Here is a 15,837-nt window from a genome sequence, read left to right on the forward strand (position 1 = left end):
GGGTTGCAATATCCAGATGTGGGAATTATTTCAGAATCAGGGCACTAACCATCAGTTTTGTTTTCACATACAATTGTGATATTCATGGATTGGGGCCTGTTTCTCCTGCATAATCTTATGCCTCTTCTCAAAGTACCTCGTGTTATCAACAGTACCTGGTGCAGATGGAGAGAAAGGGCTCAGCCCCAGTGTGCAGGAATGACATGTGTTAATTGCCCTATTGTGAAAACCCTCAGGGAACTGGAACAGTTGAGTTGACTCACACAAATAACATTTTTGGGTAGGCCTTCAAAGAGAATTAGCAGTCAGGAGGCCAAATGGGGTGCTAACCATGGCTGAATTGGATCTCTCTGGTCTTGCTGCACACAGTCAGGGGACAGCTCTGTCACCAAGGCCTAGGACAGGTGTTGAGTCCTCCCTGACCCCTCACTGGAGGTTCAGTCCCACACGAGGCGTTCCTGAGCCACGCTGTGGTTGAGCACAGCACTGCAGCCTGCCAGGGGCTTCCCAAGGCTCCTGGTGCTTTCCCCTGTTTTGAAACCTGGCCCATGTGACCCACTTGCATAACCAGAAGGGAGTGTTACAGATATGTAGCACAGGCTCCATCACAAACAGAGCAAGGAATGAGTCACAGGCTTGTCCTTGATGTGGCTGTGATGGACACATCGCTGTCTGTGCTCCCACCCAGCTGTGCTTCCATGTCCCTGAGCTACCTTCGCTTTCCAGCTTTTCCTCATCTTGCAGGATGTTTCCAATTGCTTGGCTTCACTGTTTTCTCCTGCCCACACTCTCTAAAAGTTTGGCTTTTGAACAAAAACTTTGGTCAATTTTATACCCCAGCAGAACAATGAAGGAGTTCACCGCAGGAGATCATGTAATTACTCAAACCAGAATTTGGCCAGAACAATGGTGTTAATGTTCCTTGAAATGTAAGGTATTGGGATACTATAATCTCTTTTATATTTGCATTTTAATGTTTATAAATGGAATTTCTAGGCTGTTGGCTACAAAAATGCATTTGAATACAGACAGAATAGGAGAGAAAGTGCTCACGGGTGCCCGTGGGACAGAATTTGCACCCAGGTAAATTGGCTGCAAAACTCTCCTTACTCGGGGCTGCGAAGGGCAGAGTTGTGGTGAGGAAGCAAGCTGAGTGCACAGGAATTTTGCTTAACAGCGAGGCTCTCCCTGTCTGTGAGCATCTGCTGCTGTCATGGGAGGAGTTTTAGCCAGCAGGAGTATGTCCTACTACACGTTCAGTAACTAACAGTTGATTCTGGTGGGCTTTCAGGTGGACTTAGTCGACTGGGTGGATAACATGTGGCCACAGCATTTGAAGGAGAGACAGACGGATGCTACCAATGCTATTTCAGAGATGAAATACCCCAAAGTGAAAAAGTAAGTCTGTTTAAGTCTTCAAAAATCTCTGCTCTTGACTGCCTTGATTAATTCCTTTTACGGTTTGCTGAATACAGTCCTTAACCAAATCCCTCTGAAAAGTGCATTTTTATTGTTCAGTTTTGAGCAACTCAGTTTTGAAAATGGCAGACTGACCTTAAATAGTAAATTCTCTGAAAGTGCTGCCCAAAGAAATCACTTCTCAGGATGCAGAGATGTCACTCAGTGTAGTCAGAGTCCTCCTGTAGGCTGGGCTCAGATCCTTCCCAGATCCTAAGCCGCTAGTGGCTGAGAAGTTATTAGCTGAGAGATGTTTTATGAAATGAACTTGAAGACTGTTTTCAATTGGATGTGTGACTCCCCAGAAACTCTGCCACTGCCCTTCATGACAGTTTACTTTTCTGTTGATTTTTTCAAGAGCAAGATCAAATATTGGACTGACTGCACAGGCTGTGTCATTTCAGAGGACCCGCTCAGGGCACGTTTGAGACCAAAAATGAGCAGTTTGTCCTGATTCTGCCTAGCTCAGCTCTAGCTTTTGGGCAAGCACAACCTCACCTCACTCCTTCTTCTGTTTGAATGTCTTTCTTGAAACTTTTCATATGATGTTTGGAAAAAGGAGCTATTTGGGGGCCTCAGAATGTGCACTGTAAGTTTCATAGGAGTTAGTGCAGCTGAGATAGGGGTTCCTGTTAATGATGTAATGACCTGTATGGCTGATGAACACCAGGTAATCCTTGAAGCTCTTCACTGCTGTTTCTGATTTAGAGGCATTTTTTATTGGCCAGACAAATGCTGGCAGCATCCCAGGCTCTGCTGTTGAACCGACCTCTGGTGTTCTGAAAATTGCTCAGGACTCTTTCCAAACTGTAAAATACACTGGTACTAACAGATACAAAGGAGTGTGCAGTCAGCAAGTGATACACAGCATTTACTCTTGTTCTCTGAAAATAAACATTCTGGAAGGTAAAGGTCTCCGTAACAGAAGAGCCTCTGTGAGGCATCATGGGAAGCCTGGTCCTACTGTATGGTCCAATGCCTGGTCTAATGCTCAGCCCCACTGATTTAATGGGAAGCTAAAGATACTCCATTATTTTGAAAGGATCAAACTGCTCGTTAGGGTAACTGGATATGGATTGGAGTGCCCCATTTCACATATGCATTTGGAAATGTCCTAAGTGACTTGCCTGAGGTCACACAATAAGCCAGTGGCAGAGCAGCACTTGCTTCCCAAGTGGTTAGTCAGCTAAATAACTTTATTTATAATCTGCTAGAGCTAAGAAACCAAATCATGATTCAGGGCTTCAGGACTCACGGATTCTACGTCGTAAGAAGTGAAGAAAACAATCCCTTTCCTAGAGCAGGCACACTCTGGATGCTGAAAAACACGTAGCAAGTAAACAAAGCAAGGCAGAAATGGTTTAAAAGATAAGGTAGCAACATGACTAACAGAATTTAGCAGAAAAAGCAGAGTATGTGCTTGCAGTTCACTGCTTGCATCATGAAATGCCAGATGGTAGGTTTCAAAGAGATTTTAGAGATGTAGCAATTCAACAGATTTTGATGTGGAGTTTTTCCCGTGTGTGGAGGGTGGCCTGGGAGAGAGGAAGGAGATGCCTGATGAAGAAGCAGACATGGAGCCATTGAGGCTGCTGTCACTGGCAAAGGGAAGGTGGAGGTTGACAGCTTGATAAACTGGTAGATGTGATAGGTACAGGGAAGCTAAACAGTGAAGGATTGTGAGCGCTTGAAATGTGACAATAGAGTTTGACGTGGGAAAAGGAGTTACCAGGCGTGAGTGTTAAAGGCGAGGGTGATGCAGCTGGAGTGATGAGGATGTTGCTAGTGAGCATCATCTCACAAAGACTAGAGAAGGATGATTTACAGCACCGTTGGCACAAACCCCTCATCAGTCTGAAGAAGCCACAAAGATAAAACCAGTAACAAACAGTGATAGTGTGGGAGCATAACAGAAGCTGTACCACGTCAGGACAAAGATCTGTGCCTCTCAGTAACCTGTCTGCTGTTGGGTGCTGGCATTGATGCCCTGGGAGGAGTGTAAGAACAGTGTGAGCATAAAGTGATGTCACTCCTAAAAATTATCTTCTGAGCTTCCACTGTCTGCAGTTCAGGCAGGGGCTGTCCTGAGGTGGAAGTGGTTTCTGTGTGCTTGGTGGCTCTCAAGAGATTTCTTTTGCATGAACTTGTCCAGCTTAAAGGTGAACTCCTCGATATCAGCTTTCTCCATCTTTGGAAATTCAGACTGACCCATTCCTGTAGAGATACTAGTCCCAGCTATTGCTGTGAGTACCCGGAGGATATAAGCCCTTATTAAGGAGATCACGTTCAGTTGCGGAGCTGCCACTTGTTCCATGCTGCCCATTCATTCTTTTATGTGAATTGTCAATATCCTTATGCTTTATTAATGACTGTTGTTGCTCGGGAATGGGACGGTTCCATTTCATTCTTGCTCTCAGCATTCCCACAATCCTGCGAGTTCGCAGTGTGCCATCCCCACCATTAACGTGTTCCCTACAAACACAAAGCACTCCAGCGAGAGCGCTGCGGTTTCGCAGACACAGATGGCACTACCAGACACAAATGTCTGTCTTGGCTCCTGCACGTCGAGTTCCGTGCTGGGAGTGAAGTTAGAGAACGCTCCATCTGCTGCGCTGCCTCGGTTACCAGGAGCCCTGTGTGCGCTGGAGACCGCCCTGCCTTCCACTTGGACCCGCACCATTAACTTTTAAAAAAAACCCTCTAGGTAATGAGGTTATTTTTCTGTCTGTAGGTAAGTGACTGCTTACCTCACAGGAGCCTGAATTAAGTGGAAAAACGGTTTATGTCAAAAAAACTTTCCAAGTACTACCTCATAAGCCGTAAGGCAATGTGAGAAATGAAGAGGATGGCTTGCTGAGGTGGAAGCGTGGCAAACTTCAAACTGGTATAAGCTGGCATTGCCCCTGCAGTGACAGTCCTGTGCCCACACTGTCCCATCCTCGTTGCTAAAACACATTGTGCAACTGCAGAGCAAAGTGGACTGGGGACTGCTCTAAATGAAAACTGCCTCAGAAATACACAAAAATGGGTTAGTTTTCAGGCCACCCAAACCACCACATGGCTGCATAAATGCTTATGCCAACAGAATGGCAGTGCAAAAGTGTGAAAAAAAACATAGTAGTGGGATCACTCCACCAGGTGACACCGGGTGAGCAGAGCGAGCAGCTCACTGCTGCCAAGGAAACCTGTTCCTTCCTCCCCTCTCTCACATTCTGGGGTGCAAGTTGCTGAGAAGAGCCTTGCAGACATAGGACTCTGGATGAGAGTGGGAACATGCTGTGTAACCAGGAGCCAGGGCAGCAGGAAAAGGCAGTGCTGTTGTAACATCAGCTTTTAGGTGCAGAAGCTTGTTATAGCACCATAACCATTTTTAGGTAGATCAAAACAAGCTCAGATTTAGTTTTCTGTTTAAATTCATCCAGGACTGAAGCAATGTGGACACAGCTGAACCCGAACCAACAAAAAAAAGTACTAATTTGATTTTTCATTTATCAAAAGAAATAGCCCTGCTGAAATTATTAGCCTCTTTATTAGGCTTTGTGTTTGTAGCCTTGCAAGATTATTTGCAATACAGTGGCAGTGAAAATAGCTACAGTGCAGGACTTGATGGCTGTAAAAACAGTAACAGGCACTTCTAAGAACTTGATGTTTGTGCTAGGGAATGAATGAAATGAAAGCTTAGTCACTACAACACGCTTTTTGCCTTCAAAATTCTTATTATTAAATATCTAAGCACTTTTATAATAGCTCTTTATATTGCTGCTCTCCTTCAATGGAGGATGGGGTATCTCGTGTGAAACATCTACCTGTTCTCAAAAGGATGCTCTTCTGTTAGCATGTCCTCAGCCCTATTTTCCCTCTTCCAGGCTGTTATTCAGCCACCCATTCCTTTCTATTCATTCCTTTACTAAGTAGGGATGGATTTAAACAGATGCTAAAATGCTCTGCTGAGCTGTGGTCTAATTAGAAGCCGAGGGTGTGCCTCTGGAGACAGCGATTGCCCTTTGAATCCAGGGAGCTCACAGGTCCCCCAACACCCTGGTTTATGCAGGTGAGAGACTGGTGTGCACTTTGTATGTCATTTGTGAACTGCTTTTGATACAAAACTGCTCTATAAGTACAATTCAGTGCAAAAAATCAGACCAAAAAGTGCCAGTTCTCATTAAGACTTTCCAAGCTCGCAAAGTAAATAAAATGGGATTTCTTCACATCATTGCATTTGTGTCAAATCCTCCTTTGTGTAGAGATTGGAGGACTTGCAGCATCACACATGTAACTCAAATAAGCACCAGCATTTAAAAGAGTTTGTGGTGGGCCTGGAGCTGAACAGCCATGCCACAGGATGGAGAGTGAGTCCTGCTTTTACAGACACCAAAATGCTGTTCCAGGGGCACATGGGCCTGACTCGCTGTGAACTGGCAGCTTGGTTCATTTCCCTGTGGTGGTGGATGCCTCCTCAGAAATTTAAGCTTCCAATCAAAAAAAAAAAAAAAAAGGCCTCTTCATTCTTAAACTTCAAAGGTAACAACCTTCCAGCTCTCATTATCACACTTTACAGCCTGGCATGGAGGGTAGCTGGGCACCGTGCTGCTGACCATCTTCGCGGGCTGTCAGTGCCAAAATCTGGCGGCTGGAGGTCAGTCTGTCCCTGTGAGCCCACCGCGCACACTCTTGGTGTTCCACCTGGGCTGGGACCGGACAAGGACGGGACGAGGGAAGTGTTGTCACATACTTCGGTCGTAGTGTGGTCTCTTGAGCGTGATTTGCAGTCGCTTCACAAACTCCTCCGTGCATGGCAGAAAACAAACTTCTCTTATCTCGGATGTTGTTTCTGTGTGACTGAGTCGGATCGTAACCCCCTCGGGGCAGGAGCCGGGCCCTTCATGTACGTTTGAAGTGCCCGGTGCGCGCAGGGGGTGTGGTGATCACGGTGTGGGGCTGTTTAGGTTGTTTTCCCCCGGGCTGAGAGCGCTGGGTATCGCTGCCCAGGAGGGGGACGGGGGCGGAGGTCGGTCCCGGTGGGCACGGCACGGGTCCGAGGGGCCTTCCACGGGCAGGCCCGGCCCGGCGGCCACGGGTGGGTGCTTGGGGGGCCTCTATGAGGGGAGAGCCAGGGTTCTTCATCCCTGACGGGCGAGCCGGGGCCCTCCATGAGGATAAGCCGGGGGGCTCATCCCCGTGGGGGCAGCCTGGGCTCATCCCCGAGGAGATGCTGGGGCTCATCCCCGCTGAGGTGCATCCCAGAGGAGAAGCCAGGTTCATCCCCGAGAATATGCTGGGGCTCATCCCTGAGAAGCCGGGTTCGTCCCTGAGGAGCAGCCTGGCCCTCCCGGCAGTGGCGGGGCCGGTCTCTCCCCGGTGAGCCGGGGGTGGGAGCGGCAGCCGGGCCGGTGCCTCCCGGGTGACAATGGTTTCTTTTGTCTTGCGGCGCAATTTGTGGCTTCCAGTTGCAGGGCCCCAGTGTGGGAGCGCTGTCGGTGCGGGCCGAGGCGCCCCGAGGTAGCTTTTGTTCCTGCCGTCTCCTTCTAGCTCCCGCGCCCAGGCCCGGGAGAAGGGGCCCCGCGGTGCCGGGATGCTGCCGGGGGCCGCCCTCCTCCCACCGCCGGGAGCGTCTCTCACGCGCGGGGATGAGGAGCCAGGCCCGCGCCTTTCCCCGCGCTGGCACTTGCAGTTGGCTCATGGGTCTGTGGTATTCGGTTTCAGGCTCAGGGATTTCAACCAGCCGGCGCTGCTCCTGGGAGGAAGGAAGAGTGAGCTATACTTTTCTCATTGGCCCGAACAAAAAACAGAAGCCTCTGCTGGGGTTTGGGAGTGGTTTATGGGCTGAGCTCAGTGGCAGGGGAGCCCTCGCAATGCCAGAGGGAATAGAGCCGTATGGTGCGCGGTGCCTATTGCGGGAGAGAAGGAGCTGAGCTCAGGGTAATGCTGCTGCCTGTGCGTCCGCTCGCGTCTCCCCGAGCCCATGTGCATGATCGCTGCCCGCCCTGCCCGGCCGTGCCTTCGCATCCCGGCGCGGCTCTCGCTGTCTTTGTTTCTCTGTTTGCTTGCGGGTTTGTAGCGATGCGTGGCGAGTGCATTGTGGGTTTGCCTGGGAGTGTGGTCTCTGCGCTGGCTTATGGAGCGGTGTCTTGTTGTTTCTGTGTTCCCAGCTCGCTGTATTTGCTTAGTGGTTTAGCTTCGTTTGTATCATCTCCCTCTCTCTCTTTTTTTTTTTTTTGGATCTCTGTGTTTGTTCTTCCCCGTGAGTTTGCAGGTTACTCCATATTTCTTCACATCATTTCTCTAACAAATTTCCCCAGATGTTTGGGGTTTTTTTGGGGGGGGCGGGGGGGTAAAGTTCTCCATTTCCCCACACCACAAATCCTTCCTTCAAAATAACCATACATTAAATCAAACAATTTCAGCCTTGTGGAGAACATAAACCAAACTCTTCAGTGGGGAAGGGAAGCTCCCCCACAACAGATTACAAGCAGCTGCATGTTTTAAAACCCTGACTGAGGCTGTGCAGGGAGATAAAGTGGAGTGGGCAGGGATTGGATGTGGTAGCAGTTGTGAAAATATTAAAGTTGGGGCATCTTTTGCGTCGCCTGTGTTTTCAGGGTGTAACTCTGGTCAGGTTGTGTCCCCATGCCCGATGTGGGATTGTGTTCCTGTACCCACTGTACCTGCTTGGCCCAGAGCTCTGTGACCACAGCACGCAGTGGGATGTAGTTCCTAGATTTCTTTCAACATGGATGCTGTGTTATGGCTTTTTTTTCCCTGTCCCTTTTTTTTTTTTATTGTTTTTATGGAGAACCCCAAAAAGTTGAGTCGTCCCCCAAATTAGCAGCTGCTGGTGACGAGAAGCCGCTGGCTGAGGCTGGAGCAGAGCGGTGCCTGAGATTAGCTGTGGCATGGAGCTGTGCTGGGACCATGTGACTGCGGTGTACATTGGAAGAGGAAGCTGTAGAGGTCAATGCAAAGGCATTGTGCCAGACTCTGGCAACCAGGGGAGTGCTGGATGGCGGAAGATCCTCCCGCAGGCTCCTGAGCCGCCCGGGAGCTGCTGGGCTGGGACAAAAGCAGGCCTGGGAGATTAACAGCAGAATTAAGGCATGGCTCGCTTGTGGATGGAAGGAAAAACTGGTTTATTTTCCAAAGGCTTTGTAGATTTTTCTTAATCACCATATGTGGCTCTTTCACTAAAACCATCTTTATTGGTAATTGTGTTTAGAGGAGTTTCAAGAAAACAGAGGCAAAATGGGGGAAAACAAGGGCAAGAAAGAGTTGAGTGTTCACACTTATTACCTGCCTTGGTGTTTTCTCACAAAACTAAATTTTAAGCGCGTAGATTTGATGGGATTCAATTCTGTTATTTCCTCTCTGAACACAAGCAGATTGACTGCTTCAGGTTTAGATTGTTGACTACTGAGGAATAACTAAAACCAGCTAATGCTCAGGCCATGTTTGTTCTTTCAGAATATCTTAATTCAACGGGTGATTGTTGGTAGAAAAATTGTCTAGAAAATTTTTGTTAGTGTATTTTACATCTGACCTTTTGGAAACTGAAAATAATTGACTCTATAAGGATTTGAATTTTTTTACTTTAAAACAACATGAACCTCTAATACCCAGCACTGCCCACAAACTGAGAATTTCCATGTTGATTTTTTTTTTCTTAATGAGCAATAATTATTCAATCTGTGACTTTTTGCAGTTTGGCTGGAAGAAAGGCAACTTCCTCTCTGGGCTTCTTTTATTGTTTTTAAATTCTATCTGACTTGTAATCAACAACATCTTGGTAGAGAAAACATAAAAGGAGAAATTAAAAAAAAAAAAGTGTTTGGGAGGGAAGGACTCATATTTTGAAATGGAGCATATTGAGAGTGTAGACAGCTTCTTGGCTAGCTGTGATTTTTGAAGCATCTGAAATACCCCAGGGGCAGCAAAAGCTTCTTCCTGCTTCTGAAGGATTAGAAAAAAAATTAAAAAAATTCCAGAGTGGGCAAGAGGAGAGACGTGTAATTGCACAAGGAGAGGTTTTAATTGTGAGATGAAGGCGCAGGACCTTTTTTGAAGCGCACAAATTGACTGTCTTCATGACAGCATTGCGTATCATTCTGTCAACTCCGGCTCGGGATGTGGTTGCTAGGCAGCGGCTCTTATGGACCCAGAGTGGCTCTGATTTGCCAGCCTTCTGCAGACACATGGTAAGGTCCTTCCCAGCCTATCATCTACAGGGACTTCTGCACGCCGGCTGCATACTGCTGAGCTTCTCCTACCTGCCTGTGAGCAGAAAAAGACACACTTAAATGAAACCCCTTTTTTTTTCTTTTTTTTTTTTTGTTCCAAATCCCGTTCCGGTGGTGTTTCCATAACTTCCCTTAAAAACCAAAGCAAAGCAAAGCAAAAAAAAAAAAAAAAAAAAAAAGCCATGAAACGGAGACCGGAACAAGGAAAAGAGGTTAGTGGGTTAAGTGGTGTGTGTTTCCTGCGTTTGCAAAGGTGCCTACAGTGAGGAGGGCGGCTGTGATTCGGCCATTAGTTACAGATGGTGGCTGGAGCCTGGAGATTCCTGCAGCCAGAACACAGCTCTTGTGTCTTTTTCCAGCAGTGCCGACTTTAAACTGCTCAAAACCTGTATCCAGACGGCATAAAAAATAGTGGATTTGATCCTTAGCGTTGCTGCCAGCTGGGTCCTTTATGTATTTTGATGCTGAAATGCCTAGAAATGTGAACAAAAAGGAGTTAGTTAGCCAAACGAGGTTTCTGTCCCCCAGTCCTTGCGAAAATGGCATGAGTGGCAAGTAGGTAAAGAACATTCAGGAGGATTTATAGGCAAATTAGATTTTTCAAAACTTTGCTCTTTGAAGCAATTTGTGTACAACTCTTGATGCAGGTTGTGTCTCTTGAGCGGTGACGGAGAGCATTTAAACAGATCACCCCGGGGACTGCCAGTGGCATAAGAAATATTTCTGAACAGCCTCACTTTTAATGTTTTTCCATTCCTTAAGTCTGAAGGCTTTCGTTCCTCTCGTATGAACAGCAAACTCAGACGTGGAGATTCGCATTTTGCAGCAGAAACCTCGTTAGATTCACGAGACAAATCACTGTACTGTAAATGCAGAAACTTAATTGGTGGAAGCAGCACTGCACACACAGTTAACCTCTGCAAATTAAGACGTGAAAAATACTGTTTCAGACTGATTCATTTTTGTCCTTCACTCTGCTTGCAGGTACTGTTTGATGAGTGTGAAAGGATGCTTCACTGATTTTCATATTGATTTTGGTGGCACTTCAGTGTGGTATCACGTTTTCCGTGGGGGGAAGGTAGGTGAACCTTATTTGATATTTGTTTTTATTTGTCTGTGCCTCTTATGGAGGGGAAGGGTTGCTTTCTCTTTTTTTCTTCTTTTTTTCTCAGTCTGTTTCAACAGCTGTGTTGATACTGATACACACAGAGTTTGCTGAACTAGAAGGACGTCACTCACCGTTATGAAACAAATGAGTGATTTATTTGAAATACCAAATGTGTTATTTGTGTTGGTGGTGTTTTTGCTGTGTGGTCCAGAAGTGTCTTGCAGCGAGATGTGGCTGTGTGTACCCTTGCTGGGTCAGAGTGCCCTCACAAGTCTCCTTCTGTAGCGAGAGCTTCTGTTCCTTTCAGAATTTTGTGTTCCTGTAGCGTGCACAGGCACAATATGCCATAACTGAAATATTACAGGATGCAGTAGTGTTAAAATACACAGTGTGTATGGCTACAGTCACATCTTCCCTGCTTTAGGATGTTTTCCCCAATTGTAGTATAGACAGTGTATGGTGGGAACTGAAATAAATCTGGGGTGCAGATCCTGTAGTCCAGTGAAGTAGTATCTCTGTAGTCCAGTGAAGCTGTACTGTACCAACTCACTGTTTTGACCTGCAGGTAAAACCCCAGGCATCTTCTGAGTGAGATGTTTCTGGAAGAGAGATGACAACTGACAGTTATCCAGCCACTTCCAGCACATGGACTAATTGCTGCTGCTGTCCGTGTGTGTGCCTCTGTGTACAACACCTGGAAAACCAGGGTTTTATGCAGAAAGTGGCTCATTTGTCTAACACAGGATAACCTGGGTGGGATCTCTCAGCTATTTATTTTTGTTGACTGTTGGTAATAGTTAAATTTTCATTTTATTTTTAGATCTTCTGGCTGATTCCGCCCACTCTGCAGAATCTAGAACTTTATGAAGAATGGGTTCTCTCAGGAAAGCAGAGTGATATCTTTCTGGGAGACAGGGTGGAACGGTGCCAAAGAATCGAGCTGAAACAAGGCTACACGTTCTTCATTCCTTCAGGTATCGCTTGGGAACTAACTTTCTGGAATCACTGGGGTTGTGTTTGACTAACAGTTCTCTGTAAAACAATTCTTCACACCTAAACCCCGTACTGACCTCCTTATTAGCTGTGGCAGAAGGAAGGCTAAGGACTGAATGCACTTAATTCTCCACATATTAAGACTTATGGAAAATGTGCTGTGAGGAATCTGTGCAGTGATCACTTGTGCAGTTCTGAGGGAGAGAGGATTTGGGCCTCTGGGGCTGTCAGTGCACCACTCCTCCCCAGAGTTGTACTGACTGCTGTTGTAAGTTTGCTGGGAAAGATATTTTCCTCTTTTTGTGGTCTATTCTGGCAGGTTTCACCTGCAGTTCAGTAACTGGCTTCTTTGCCTCTATTTGTAGCCAGAGGTGGGTCTCTCATCTTCCCTGATGGAACTCTAGGGAGATTCCAGTCCTTGGAAGAGCAGGTGCTGTGCTCCCTCAGGGTTGCTTCTTGGGGAAACAGTTTTATTGTTATAACTCTTCAGATTTCTGTCGATGGAGATTGTGCTGAACTTGGAAATCTTCCAGCAGCCCAGCCACCCTCAGTTTTACACTCCTGCCCACCTCAGTAGCTGTGTTGCATGATCCAGGCTTGTCTTGCAAAGCTACCAAATAGTTGCTGCTTTGAAGGCTGGTGGCTTCAGCCCTTTCTGCTCCTGCCCAAGTTGGATTAATGATGGTGGAATGTGTAACACTCCTTGTTTAAGATAATATCAGACTTTGCTTTCCTTGACTGTTATGGGACCGTACGTTTATTTATAATGATTTAACACATTGCCTCTGTCTAGGTAGATCTTACCAGGGAGATAAGTATAGGTAGACTTTCTACATGACAGAAAGATAGGTTGGTAGTTTTTCAGCTCTAGAATTAATTACTCTGTGGAGATAGGATTATTATTTTTTAGCCTGAGAGACAGTGCAGGTCATGCAGAGACAGTGACAATGTTCTTCCCAGCTGGGGAGCGCTGCTGGGATCAGTCGAAGGCCACAAATGTGCACATTTGTAAGTATTTGGTAAGAATCAGCCTGGGACTGACAGGCAAAATGACTTTGAGGGTGGAGGAGTTAATCCATTAAAGGAATTAGATCTTCCCTTGGAACAGGTCAGAATGTGCTGTTACTGTTTGAACTGGGTGTTTGAGTGTGGCTGTGCTGTTTGCTCAGATCCCATTACTGCATCTTCGTATTTATTTTCATCCTCCTGTGAAAAGGCTCCTCCAAATAAGACTTTCTGCATGTCAGTTTAGTCATGCTCAGCAGCTGGAATACTGCAGGTTGTGGGAGCTTGGACAGGACACAGCTGTAACATGGTGGCTGACACAAAGTGATTCCAAATGGGTTTTTGACTGTAGTTTCTGTTTTCTTAGGAAAGCCCCAAGTACAGAAATGCCAACACCTCAGACATTTTAGGCTCTGTGCCACATTTGAAAAGCATTTATGAATAATTTCTGTCTAAGCACCTCATAGATTCAAGGGTTTTTGCTCTGCTGTACTTTGTTCAGAAAACTTACTTGCAAATCTCTTATTTATGTGAAAGAGCATTATTTCTGTCTCTGTTTTAAGAGTATGGAAATGCCTAATTAAAGGCTGTTCCAGGTCAGTGAGTTGAGCACAGCTGTGTAAAACAGGTCAATTCCTATGACCTCTTTGCTCTGGTTTGTGCACATACCATGTTAGTTAATGTTTGGAAGTGTTTTTTATGTGCTTTAGAAGTGTTCATAGTGTTTAAGTTCTGTTTATTGGTGTCTGTAAAACCAGTGTGTCCCATATTTTCAGTCGAGCCTGATAAACTCCTGACCAGCCTCAACTCATCCACAAGGAAATACCTTCTAATTGCAGGTTTAGTCACAGGAAGTGTAGAGGAATTAGTGCTCAGCTGGACCGTGAATGGAGAACATTTCAGCAAAGGACTGAAATATATCCTGCTCTGCTCCTGTTCTCAAGTAATTTTTGGGAGTGGTCCTAGAAATGATCTTATACCATAGCAGTGTGAGGATGGAGTAGTCAGAGAAGACTGTAGGAAGACCTCTGGGGGAGTGAGAGATCAGAGGCTCGTGGGAAATGGAAGGTTTCTCTGAGAATCTGGGATCAGCAGTAGATCCAGTAAATCCCTGAAACTACAAACCACTTGGCCAAGAATGGGAATCACTCTTACAGAAGGCATAATTACAGTGCTCACCAGGGCCTCAGGGTATTTTCCTCTCCATCACTGCCATCATCCTTTCAGGATTAAGTTTAAACCTGTGCTTCTAACCCTGCAAGGCACTGAGAGGCACGATCTGAACTGTGGGATCAAGGAGGAATTGAGCCCAGTATTTCAGCACAGTGAGTTGTTATGGGCCAAGGTGCCTCTTGAAGCATTTGAGGAGTTCTTCCTAAATATGAGGAGGGGGGAAGTAAGCTGGGATTCTGAGGGGTGCTGTGTGAGGGGCCTCATGTAGTGCCTGGCTGAACTCCTGGTGGCCCCCTAGGATGGCTCCACACAAGCCCTGCACTGTTACAAATTCTCACCACCCACTTTACTGGTTCCCACTGGTGAGTAAAGGATCATAACTCTGGTAGAGTCTGTGGTAAAGTGATAAAATCAACTCAGAACCAGGCCTTTGCCATTAATATAACGGGTGTCAGCATAATTGTTGATTGAGAAATACACCATGTTGTGCCATGCTGAGGTTTATGGCCAGATTAGATTGAGGATGTTAGCTGAAGGTTCAAGAGGGCAGGAAGCCATAGTTGCTACCAGTGTCAGTAAATGATTATTTTTTCTTTCTGCAGAAATCTGTTTTTTTTCCAGGATGGGTTACAACTTGGGTTGACTCTGCTGATCTTACTGTAGGATTTTCAAATATGTAGCTTTAAGTACATGGAAGTACATGGAAGAGATGTGATGTTGGACTGCCATTAGATATTGTAGAAGACTTTTGCAGTGGTGATTTATTCAACATTCCTATGATCAAAATCCAGACAGGATAGCTGACTGTCAACTGGATGATGTTCCTTTCTGGTTCCTCTTCAAACTTCTCCCTCATGTTGCTGCAATTTTAGAGCAGTTGTATTTCACCTCGGGGCCGGCAGCGTTCCACTGAGGAATAAGCTGTTTGGTTTACTTTATTTTTCTTATGTTCTTTATACTGCACTTTGGGGCCTTTGGCATGGAAACATGCTGTTAGAGTCTCTCTTAATTTCTTGAGAGCTGAAGAATGAGCCACAGTCTTAACAAAATATCCTTGTTGGTCCGTGGCGATTATGATGGTAACCTGAGAGTGCTCCAAAGTTCTTATTTCCAGTCAAATGCAGAAATAATGACCTTTCTCAGATGAATGTTTTTGGGAAGGAAAGTAGACAGAAAGAGATGTTCTGTGTAGACTGCAGGCAGCTATTTGCAAGGATTCAAAGTGTTTCAGATGCTGTCTCAGTGGATAACAGTGGGATTCTGCCTATTACGAGTGTGCGGTCTTAGGTCACCTCTGCTGTGCCAGTGAGAGTTTGATGGATTATTGTGTGATGGGGCCAGAAGGTGGCACATAGTCTTTGTAGCAAGGAGAATGACAGGCTATTAAAATCTGACTGGTAAATTTTGTGCAGGGTGTTGTGCTGGGGCTGCAGAGCTGCCTGGCTATTTCTGGTTGCTGTTCAGCTTTTCCCATTCTGTGAGCTTCCACTGACACTAATGGAAGCTCCATGCCTGGAACCTTAGTGAGGATCAAGTGATGAAGATCTGGAGAGGATCAAAGAGGAGAGGTTTTTTGCCTTGAGTGTCTGTTTTCAGATGGAAGCTGACAGCATAATGTTGGATTTTTGGTTCTATACCTGGTGCAGTGCTCTACCTAATTCTTACAAATGATATAAGATTGCGAGTTGCTGTATTACTTGTACTACCAGGGCAAAATTAGTAATTTTTTAACCTTAAAAATGTAAACATGATCTTTCCTTGATGTGTTGGGCTGTGGGCACTATTATGATGCAGTCATTCTTCTTTGGAGATGAGTGAAATAATGTTTCATTTACTGGCAGTGCCCACTCTCAGGTTATCTCTTTAGTC

At 46.0% G+C, this 15,837-nt stretch overlaps 1 protein-coding gene across 8 annotated transcripts in view; it reads left to right on the plus strand.

Annotated features, from left to right (window-relative positions):
• The window catches only part of KDM2B (lysine demethylase 2B), a 117,343-nt gene that overhangs the window by 34,319 nt on the left and 67,187 nt on the right, over positions 1–15,837 (plus strand). For 6 of the 8 annotated variants that reach the window (XM_027689272.1, XM_027689267.1, XM_027689271.1 and 3 more), the window contains 3 exons: positions 1,292–1,398; positions 10,674–10,767; positions 11,618–11,771. In XM_027689272.1, coding sequence (XP_027545073.1) covers positions 1,292–1,398; positions 10,674–10,767; positions 11,618–11,771 — 355 coding nt within the window. Of the gene's footprint in view, positions 1–1,291; positions 1,399–7,116; positions 7,378–9,882; positions 9,902–10,673; positions 10,768–11,617; positions 11,772–15,837 lie in introns of those variants that run through there. The other 2 variants (XM_027689273.1, XM_027689274.1) reach the window with 2 other exon arrangements.

The sequence above is a fragment of the Neopelma chrysocephalum genome, unplaced genomic scaffold (assembly GCF_003984885.1).
Source record: "Neopelma chrysocephalum unplaced genomic scaffold, ASM398488v2 Primary Assembly neopelma1_77, whole genome shotgun sequence".
Taxonomy (NCBI): domain Eukaryota; kingdom Metazoa; phylum Chordata; class Aves; order Passeriformes; family Pipridae; genus Neopelma; species Neopelma chrysocephalum.